Consider the following 11,122-nt stretch of genomic DNA (forward strand, 5'->3'; position numbering starts at 1 on the left):
AAAATTTGATGCCCTTTTAAACTTTAATGCACTATACAATATATACGGGCTACATATATCCAGGACCGAACCTATGTATAAATATGTTTCAAATGAAACATATATGTACAAAAGATTCATGTTATCTGATTATCCCTTATTTTTAAAAGGGATAAATACCGCATAACATGTGTTCTTTTACCCTCATGGTCTCATATTGTGGATCTTTTTTTACTTTTTAATTATTTATAACTTATAAATTTTTATATGAATATATGTTTTTAATTTTGTAGGTCAACTCGGCAGGCTATACGATTAGGATCGACGGTCGAAAACAAGGGAAGTCCATGGGAAGAGGGTGGGTAGATGCGCACAGGAACATGAAGTTATAGGGCATTAACAGGTGGTACGCCTACACATCTCAAGGGTTCCTCTTCTCTCTCTCGTTGGAAGAAGCCTCATCTTTCCAGTAACTTCTCTGTCCCCAGCCACTTCCTTACAATTTAACATTACAGATTCTTCTTTAACGGAAGTTTCAGGTTTCTTCATCAGTCTTCCTTCTCTGAATTTGCTTATTTCCTCTAATTCTTCATCATTTTTGGTTGTCTATCTGTGTATGTACATGTTATCTTTCACCGCTGGTTGAAAACTCTAGCCTTCTGCCTTAAGGTTTTGTTAGAATGTCTGTTCTTATGAAGAAATTGTTTCATGCTACGCTGATTAACCTAGGGCCGTTTCAGGGTTCATCTTATGTTTCAATTTGGTGCAATCAGTTATATGCGTGATTTCAGGATTAGTTTTCAGTGACATGAGTTTTGTTTAAAGTTCCGTGGAGTCAATTTACCGTAATTCAATTAGAGGAGCTGAGTTTTGCAATCGGTTGCAAGCTCATATACTATTTATTTTTGGAAAGCGTTTCGGTTGTAAGATCTTTTCTTTTTGTTGTTTTGCAGACAGCATACTTCATGGCAGTTGTACCTTGTGGGGGTACATGGGTGGCTCTGTGGGGACTTCAAGCTAAGTCAATATTGAGTGTTTCTTCAACAAGCAAGTCATTTGCACACTTGCCTCGGTGAGCATCTTTATAATGGTTTAATGTTAAATTGTGTTTATCAAACAATAGACCCTTTTGAACAAATTGTCTCATGTATTCCACTCTATCTCTATAGCCCATGCTTCATTTCGTATCTTCGGTCATTCATTAACCGACTTTGCAGTTACTATCTCTTTCATTTTTGTTCTACTTGGCTGGGCTTTTTGCAGCCCCATTGTGTGGGTTTAATTTTGTGCATTTTGGTTGTATTTCTGTCTTTTGGGAAGGTTAAGTTGTCATTTTGATACGGAGGGGCTCGCGATGCATAATTCTTGGAAGACTAGATGAATCTTCAAGTAATTATATTGAAGAAATTTTGAACTCACAATTGAGTGAACAGTAAATGGTATGCAGGCGTCTGTATAACTATTTTGTGTTGTTGGGCAGGAGAAAAGCAGTCATATCCATTTAAATTTCCAAACACTTGATATCTATGATATCAATTGATCTCTTGGTATGCTTGAACCTGAAGTTCTTTTTGTTCAGGTCATGCTATTAACCTAGAAATTCTTCTTGACCTCGTGAAAGCTTACAAATACTTTCAGGAGTAATTTGGTGGGGGTGGGAATAAGAGCTTTGGTTTTGGCTCCTCCGGATAGGGTTACTCAAAAATCAAATTTTCTTTTATTTATGGATCACTCGAATAAACGCAGCACTTCGTGAAAGGGGGTTTGCTGATTTGTTATGAGGGCCAGTTTATTGGTATCTCCTGTTATAGCTACTTGGATAAATGGACCAGTCAAACTCTGTTTGGGGTTTCATTTGGCTCTGCATGCAGATACATGATTCATACGTTAAAAGAAGAGAGTTAATGGATGACCTGGCCGTTGTTCATTATGGTGCATCAATATTAAATGCTTTATGTGTTATGTGTTTTTTATGTATGGGGATATGGTAAAAGGAGAGTGCGTTGACACACTTGAGCAACTTTTAAGAGGGATTTAATGTTAAGTTGATAAATATTTATTTCAGATACCGTGATGTCGTCTTCTCTAACATAAACAAAGCTGATCTCCCGCTTCTTCGATTTTATTAATATCTTTTTGTTTTGCGCCCTCACTTTTAAGAGGGATTTAATGTTAAGTTGATAAATATTTATTTCAGATACCGTGATGTCGTCATCTCTAATATAAACAAAGCTGATCTCCCGCTTCTTCGATTTTATTAATATCTTTTTGTTTTGCGCCCTCACTCACTTGATTCTGCAATCTTAAAAAATCTTAAAAGTAGTATACATGTTCTTTGTCTCGTGCACACACACACTCGCCAACAGACCACACACGTCTTATGAACATATACCACACACGTCTTATGAACATCCTTTGATTTCCCCCTCTCGGTCACTTATCCTTCTCTCTGATGCATTATGATCTTTCTTTCTCATTGTATCATCATTTGCCATTTATGTCATCTATCAACGCCACACGTTTCTAACTAGCATTATATGATTGTAAGGTTGGGAAATAGCTACTATTTTGACAATATTTTTTTTACTGTTAACTTCTTTCACTTGCCTCTCTCTCATAGGAACCTTGATGAAAATTTCTTCAAACTTGATTCATCTAAGAAATAAAACCCAAATAGAACTACTTCGACAAAGTTCCAGATTTTTATATCTAGATTCCCCTTCTTGGTGTACTGCATTTAAACGTATTTGTGTCCTAGGTGTTATATCGGTGTGCTAGGGAACCGATGTTTGGAAGACATGAATGAGGGGTTCATTGTTATTAAAAAAGGAAATTTATTTGATATCTTAGAATTATGACATGAGTGAGAGATTCGTGCAACATTGATATGGTTTGCAAGTAGCAATAGGAGAGATGAAATTATTGATGCATTTAAATTCCATTTGTTAAAGAAAGGTTATTTTGGACCCATCCAACACTCTTTGGCATGGATTTTGCAGCTTCTCTGTGATTAAGTGCAATGAGAAATAGAGGTGCAATGTAAAAGCATAAATTTATCTGTTTCAGAATTGAAGCGGCCAAAACTTTTTCTAATCAATGTGGTAGAGACATGCCACATTTTCTTGTAACAGTTGGAACTATGCTAGACATGAAAAATATAAGCCAACTTACACATTTTCAAGTTTGTGAGATTCTGTACATGACACCAAATACCCCGACCTCTTAAATTCTGTGTACAAATTTTTACAAACTGTTGATTTTAGTACTTGGATTATGATATTTGCTTGAAGCTTACAAACATGGTTTGTTCAATTGCTGCACTTGTGTGGAGAAATTCTATCATATGCAGGGATAGATAATTGAAATAATACTTGCTTAATGTGAGTGTGACATATATATTGTTATCTTAAAGAAAATTTTGGTGAATTTTTCCTTACACTGTATATATGTTCTGCTGTTCATATTGAACTCTTGATGAGTGTACTTGTAGTCTGTAGATACGAAATGATATGGTCCCTGAACTAGTCATGTGGTGGGTCTAGATGCAGTTATGTCTCTTCCAAGAGGAAAACTTTCTGTTTATGTCTGGTCTTTTGTTAACTGATATGACCATATAAGCCTACATTTTCCCTAATAAGGACTGACGCAGTTATTTGAGTATGGTTAGTCATAATCTGCATAGAAGCTTTTGTCACATGTATTGATGTCGCATGATCTTTTCTTGCATACTTAGCAATGGACAATCTTTTTTTGTAAGAAAGATTTAGTTTCTGATAGCTTTTCTATGCTTAAGCTCTGAAGTTGCAGAGGGGGGGTTGGCCTTGACCATTTAAATTTGAGCTTGCCTAAGTTAATGGAAAGAACTTTCTTGTAGGTGTGTGTATTTTATTGTGTTTTGCTGATTAAACATAAATCAAGTATATCCAGTTTCATTTTTCTTCCATATCCTGTGGTTATATAAGATTTATTGTTACTATATCAGTTTTTCAACCAAGACACAAGCATTTGCATCACCATGTTCAAGCTTCTTATCTCAAGGTTCCTTGCATGCACTATATGATACGAGGTCAATTGGTAATCCTCGTCAGCGCAGAGGTGGCCGTCTTGTTGTTCGAGCTGAAGCTGTAAGTTTGCTGTTGTGTTGTTTCATTGCTTATTACATGTTGCAAAGACAATATAATCTCCATGCTTTCACTTCTGTTTTTGAAATTCATTCTTGTCTGTACTTTAATATGTTGAGAATTTTACTGTATTCTACCTTGCACACAGGATTTCTACTCGGTACTTGGTGTGTCACAGAATGCCAGCAAAGCAGAAATTAAGAGTGGTTAGTATATAAAAATTGTCCATAATAATTCATTAGAGCTTATTGAAGTTATCATCTGTTCTGATAAATGATGCATGTTTGTATGGATTGTTTTATTTGCTTCCATGCATGGGCATTTTATGATGGTAATATGTTCTGCTAGCTTCAAGGGTGCGTATACATAGAACCTATGAAAACCTTAGTTTCTGCAAAGTGAGATTTTTAAATATTTGATGGTATAATACCATAATAATAATCACAGTAATAGTCATGAAAATTGCACAATGTGGTACAAAAAACAGATTCAAGCAATGTAAATAATTTTAGCATTTTAGGTCACAGCCTCACAGGGCGTAACTCATATCAATTTTCATATAAATAATAAATGTACTGCTCATGAAACCATCAATTCGAAGATACAAATTACAAAGCAACCTAACAATCAATTCGAGTGTCTCGTGTCTTCTTCGTTTGCTCGGGTCTTGCAATTTTGTTATTGTTTCGCATCTTCTTTTAACTTGGATTCTTTCCAGCATAGTTGTCTCAAACACCTCATGTTTTTCTTGATTAATACTGCAATGTGAATAGGCAAAAAATCTCACAGAACCACAATTTTTCTTGCAAAAATTTGAATCATACATTCATACCGAGTAATTAGCTACGTACATCTCCAGTGATCAATAGTTGTCATTTTCATGTCTCTATGTTATTGCTACGCCTTTGATATAATGTGAAGAGCTAGTACTTCCATTATTTATCCAAAATGCAATTTACATAATCAGAAGGATATGATATAGCATACAAATTCAAAATAAAAGAAAATAGAACAATTTTCTGAACATATCAATATGGGTCCACTGGAATACGAGGAAGGAACAAGTAGAAAAAGGAATACCGACCTGCAAGCAGGAATGGCCAAAATTGCAACTCAATCATCAGCACAATAACATTTTGGGAACATGCCTTGGAAAGGGAAAGACAGTTAACTTCCTTTTTAGGCTTGAAAGGTGTAAAGAATTGTCGTCTTCTCAACATGGCTGCAGTTTACAAATAGTAATTCATTTCCGTACATGTGAGAAATTATAAAAATTTATTCTAAAATATAGAACCCAGGATGGACCTTGTGGCAGAATAGATCTTCTGTTAGCGAATTTCCATTGCAACCTTCATTAGTGTCACACTGTGTTCATGGAATTAATAAGAAACTTGCAAGCTCTAAACTTAATAATGTTGATCACATAGGCTGCTTATCAACTTCAGTTTAATGTGCAGACAGGCGTTGTATGAAAGTATTTGGATACTGTACGAGTATCCTCATGAAATTGTATCTTTGTTTTCAGCAAATTCATATAATTTCCCTTTTTAACGAGTTCTTTTTCCTATTGTGATCTAGCTACCTCTTGCAATTATACCCAATTGGGAAAATTTTGCTTTTATAAACTATAACCTTATTTGACTTTTGGATTCTTGATTATATCTTCTATTGGTAAGTAGAAAGAATAAAAAATTCAGGACAATTCTGTTCATAGTTATAGGCTTATAGCAATCATCACTGCTAACTATCCTAGTGTCTGATTTTTTTCTTTTTCTTCCCCTCTAGAAAAAGGAAATAGTTTCAGTGTTATCATATTGGACAATGTTAGGATCTTGCACGCTTTCCTATTACATATGCAATTTCATCGTAATGGTCTTTGTGTTCGATTGTCTATATCCCTGTACTTTTTGTTTTCTGTTTTCACTCTTGCTTGCTTAACATTCACATTCTGGAGCAAGGCTTTTAGACAAACAAATTTCACAGGTTTCACACTTTCCGTTTATTTCCTGTAAGAACAAACTTTTGAGGATCTTTAAGAGATCTGGTGTTTCACCTTCTTTTTTCGAAATTATTATGTCAACGCATCCCATACTCGACATGGAACTTCTGTTAGACATGTAACCATCATCTACATATGATTTATCCTTCAAATATTGGGCACTGAGCACTAATAATGTAACATAGCAGTTCTTAGTGCTTGAATCATATTCGTTTTCATCGGTAATGGGACAAAGTCACATTTGATTTGCAGTCTTAGCAGTTTGATACCATGTCTCACCATGATTGCTAATATGGTTGGTTCCAAAATTTGCTCTGAGTTGTTCCTTGTTGTTGCTTCATAAGATAGATCAAGGTCAAAGTTAGCATTATTACCATATATCTAACTGCTGATTGTAATCTGTATTGTTTTTAGGAATAGTGATCTTTATCCTTTCACATATTTGTACGTTCATAACTATTCTGCCCTGAAGTATAACTTTTATAGAAAAGGTATTAACTCTATGTATTCATGTTCAGCTTATAGGAAACTTGCAAGGAGTTACCATCCAGATGTGAACAAGTAAGTTCGACTGCCATTTCTATTTTTTCCAAAGTATATATAACATTAGTTCTCTAAGTTTGACTGTATTTTGTAATTGTCAAGAGATTCGGTTTGTTTCTCTGAATCGTTTTTGAGATCGCTAAAGTAAGTTGACATGTTGTATGTCCACCTGTTCATCTTGAGTTGGACACTCATACTAAAAAATGCTAAAAAACAGAATTACTTTATCATGATTTTAGCAGTCAAGCCCATGCTCTTGCATGTGCCCCATTTCCATGTAACTGCATATTGCAGTTATTTTAGATGTGCTTCAATTTGTTTATCACATGAAGTCAATTCTCTAAAGTGACAACATTCTGCAACACCTACTACTTCAAACTTGTGGATGTAAAGTGTCGAACTCATATTAGTTTCTATCGACCATTGATACTAATTTTTCTGGCTTGCATCTGGTTCTTCCAGTATCTGATTAACTAAGCTGGCTGGTTTATCCCAAGTTAACAGTTGAACTTAAGGGAACAAATAGCAGTTGAGACTAAGATTTATCCATCTAATGAGGTCGGCTGTTATCGACTCTTTGTGCATTAACGTCTACTACTCTAGTATCTGATTAACTAAGCTGACCTGACCTCTGACCGAAGGAGTAGAGTGGTTGTTTCCATGAATACCCCCCCGCTTGTGAGAGTGTGCGAAATAAAGAGAGTTTGCACAAAAGGTTCGAAAAAGAAAATGAAACAGAAAATCGAGTTAGACGTAAGCAACAACATACAGTTAATGCTCTTATTCATTTACTTTAAGATTTAGCTTACCTTCATTACCAGCTGTCTATTTGATAGGTGCTAATTAGATTGCAACTTAATTTTGTGTTCTCTCTCTTCCCTAATGCAAGTTGCTCTATTTTGCTGAGCATTAAACTAAATATGAGCTTTCCTTCCTTTTAAGTTTCACTTTTGAGAGTGAAACTCATAGAAATGCTGAGGTAGAGTGTGGACATATGGTCAAACAATGAGGGTGGGACTAGAGATGATGGAAGTATAGGGTTAGCGTGGCTCTGGTTTAGCAGAAGCTGATGCGACAATGCTTGAGATGGTTTATCACCTCCAAAATAGACCTCCAGATGCACTGGTTAGAAAAGGAGACTTGTACCAAAAGGAAGTTGTTAGTAGAGGTATAGCAAGCTTGACTTGAGTCAATGAAGAGAGATTTGAGTGATCAGAATATCCCAAAGAAATCGGGGTTAGAAGGAATGATTGCATACATGGCCTGGAGGCTGGAACCACAGGATTCTCTTCTTTATGCTTCTATCAAGGACCACTGCTTTATTATCTCTTCTAGGTTCATTTGATGGCTACTCTCAACTAGTTTAGTATAAAAGGCTTTCTGTGGTGAAAAGTCACGGTCAAATAACTGTGAATGATATCATGTTACCAATACTGAATTTTTTTATTCTTTTCATGCATGATGTCATGTTCAGGATTGAGTCTTTTTATGCATCGTTGCAATGTAGTGACAAGACTTTGAAGAGTTACTGATCATAAACGATGTGTGTTTGGTACTTATTTGCTTTGAATTTTAGATCTTTAAACCGATATTTGATCTATTTTAAATAGTAGGAATAAAAAAGACCTGCCATTGGGAACTATGTGGATGAGAAATGCTGCCAATATTTCAAGTGTCTAAAAGGGGCTTTTATGTTGATGCATTAGGCGACTATTAGATAAATAAGACGGGCTCAAGTTGTTAGGATTTGGTAAGAAAAGAATCACTAAAATCTTTCAAGAAAGGCTAATTTTGAATGTAAATGGTTGCATGTTTGTATCTGATCATCAGTGTGTCTGAATTGTTGGTATCCCTATTAATGAACAAGACCTTTAGCCATGTGAGCTATTTCTAGTGTGGGGTCCATTTAAGGAAGACCAATATGAGGACATTTTCTCTTAATTTCTCATAAGTGAGATTGTGGTGCCACCAACAATAACTTTATTTATTTGTCTTTGAAACATGCGACTCTGTGTTCTCCTAGTTCATGAGCACAGAGGTCCTCTATGCAGAAGGCATTATGCATTTCAAGTATGATAGACTTCTGAAAAACAAGGATCCTCCAGCGTTGTTCATTTCAAGTTTGAGATATCCACATAATGATACTTCTATATTATTAGATTTGAAAGAAAATATATGCTCAAAATAGAGATGGATATTGTCTGATAATTGGTCAATATTTTGGAAGTGGTTTCTGTAGATAATATTTATTATGGGAAGTGATGAGTCAAGTACCACACATTCTAACGAATACTCTTCAAATTTCCCGAAATTCATATTTTCAGTTTCCCTTTGAATCTAATTTGTTGATTTTAAACCTCTAAAAAAGAATGACTGCATTGATATGTAGTGCCTTAAAAGAGGGAAGCAAAAGAATTAATTTCTCAGTAATATTCTGCTCGAAAGCAGGGTCTGGGGTGAGATGTACGCGACCTAACCTCTTTCCCCAGGGTAGAGTTTTATTCTTGGATGTATGTGATGATCGTTATAGAAGTGGTATTGCAAGGGACTTGGACCCTTTCTTGAAATGCTTGCAGTTTTTACCATGTTATTACTGCTACTGTTATAATACACGACGTGCTAAATTCTTATATGATATCTACTACTTGTCGTGTGTTTGCAGAGAACCAGGAGCTGAACAAAGATTCAAAGACATCAGCAATGCTTATGAGGTAAGATCCCTGCTCAGCTGGTAAGGCCTTTGGTTTGCTCTCCAGAGGTCACCGGTTCAAATCCCCTCAGGGCTATGGACGGTTTGCATGACTTTTAATTTCAGGGCCCTATGGGATTAGTCGAGGTGTGCACATACCGGTCTGGAGACCCATGGTTATAAAAAATAAATTTATCGATGGAAACAAAATTGTGATGCAGGTATTGTCAGACGACGATAAACGATCGATATATGACAGGTATGGGGAGGCTGGGCTTAAAGGTGCTGGCGTTGGCACAGGGGTGAGTCCTTCTACCTAAAGAATAGTTAATTGTATATCCTTTTCAGATCTAAAATTTGTTGCATTTGCACATTCAAATTGGTTTACAGGATTTTAGCAACCCATTTGATCTCTTTGAATCATTGTTTGATGGCTTGGGTGGGATGGGCGGGATGGGTGGCATGGGAGGAAGAAGTCAACGTAACAGGGCTACACAAGGGGAAGACCAGGGTTACAATCTGGTTCTAAACTTCAAAGAAGCCATATTTGGTGTTGAAAAGGAGATTGAAGTAACCCGGCTCGAGAGCTGTGGAACTTGCAACGGGTCCGGTGCCAAACCCGGGACGAATGCATCCAAATGCACCACATGTGGTGGTCAAGGTCAAGTCATCTCGTCGGCTAGAACCCCATTGGGCGTGTTTCAGCAAGTCATGACCTGCTCTTCTTGTAACGGAAGTGGTGAAATCTCCACTCCTTGTAATACATGCAGCGGAGATGGACGAGTAAGAAAATCCAAGCGGATCAGCCTCAAAGTTCCGGCCGGAGTGGACGCAGGCAGCCGTTTGCGGGTCCGGTCCGAGGGCAACGCTGGAAGGAAAGGTGGACCCCCCGGAGACCTATTTGTGATGATCGACGTTCTTTCAGATCCCGTTCTGAAACGGGATGACACAAACATTCTCTACACTTGCAAAATCACGTATATCGACGCTATATTGGGGACGACAATGAAGGTGCCGACGGTCGATGGGATGGTGGATCTGAAAATCCCGTCCGGGACCCAGCCGGGGACGACGCTGGTGATGGCAAAGAAGGGGGTGCCGGTGTTGAATAAGAGCAACCGGAGGGGTGATCAGCTGGTGAGAGTGCAAGTGGAGATACCGAAACGCGTAAGCGGCGAAGAGAGGAAGCTGATCGAAGAATTGTCGAACCTTAAGAAGGGTAAAGTTGCAAGCGGTAGTAGATAAGCGATGGCGATACCGATACCTTAGAGAATTTTTTGGAACGATATGTATCGTGAATTTATATATAATTAGAGATGAGAATAGATGTTTAGCAGGAGTTTTTGATGCTGGTTACAAGTGCAAAATTCAAGAGATGTGGGATACAGGTTTACTTCTTGACTTGAAATAAGATCCAATGGAAAGATGAAATCCCCCTTGATTTTGAAACAAAATGTTTTTCTTTTGTTAAAATAAAATGGATATTTAATCTAAAATTCTAAATTATATATGTTTTTTAATTTTTATATTTAAAGTCTAATAAAGACCCAAACCGTCTTGATTAGACCGTCTTTTCGTGGTTTGGTTTGACCGGTCTGGGCATTTAATGTCAAACCGTTCGTTTTGAAAATTTTATAAACCGCTATTACGGTTTGGTTTATAGTCTGAGGGGTTAAACTGCCCACACCGGACCGCCATCTCGGTGCATCTCATCCCAATACGCATCAAAGGTGGATATCATTTCTTACACTTCTCACCTTACCTTTCCTTCTCAATAGAACCTAACTCTTC

The 11,122-nt window shown here is 36.9% G+C and overlaps 1 protein-coding gene across 1 annotated transcript; it reads left to right on the forward strand.

The window, feature by feature from the left end:
- The first annotated feature begins 425 nt into the window (after positions 1-425).
- On the forward strand, positions 426-10,739 carry LOC112507245 (chaperone protein dnaJ A7A, chloroplastic-like). The gene is made up of 8 exons (XM_025111730.1): positions 426-518; positions 933-1,051; positions 3,962-4,103; positions 4,249-4,306; positions 6,618-6,660; positions 9,305-9,353; positions 9,553-9,633; positions 9,722-10,739. Exons 2-8 carry the CDS (start codon positions 945-947, stop codon positions 10,574-10,576), a joined length of 1,335 nt encoding a protein of 444 aa, XP_024967498.1. The 5' UTR covers positions 426-518; positions 933-944; the 3' UTR covers positions 10,577-10,739.
- The last annotated feature ends 383 nt before the right edge of the window (positions 10,740-11,122 follow it).

The sequence above is a fragment of the Cynara cardunculus genome (genome assembly GCF_001531365.2).
Source record: "Cynara cardunculus var. scolymus isolate 2C chromosome LG 2, CcrdV1, whole genome shotgun sequence".
NCBI classification, from domain to species: Eukaryota; Viridiplantae; Streptophyta; class Magnoliopsida; order Asterales; family Asteraceae; genus Cynara; species Cynara cardunculus.

What these genes read in the sequence shown, in the direction of transcription:
- LOC112507245 (XM_025111730.1), top strand. Translation starts at nt 945, where the DNA reads ATGGCAGTTGTACCTTGTGGGGGTACATGGGTGGCTCTGTGGGGACTT. An exon ending in TCATTTGCACACTTGCCTCG is followed by an intron (nt 1,052 to 3,961) that starts GTGAGCATCTTT and finishes TTACTATATCAG; the next exon opens with TTTTTCAACCAAGACACAAG. An exon ending in TACCATCCAGATGTGAACAA is followed by an intron (nt 6,661 to 9,304) that starts GTAAGTTCGACT and finishes GTGTGTTTGCAG; the next exon opens with AGAACCAGGAGCTGAACAAA.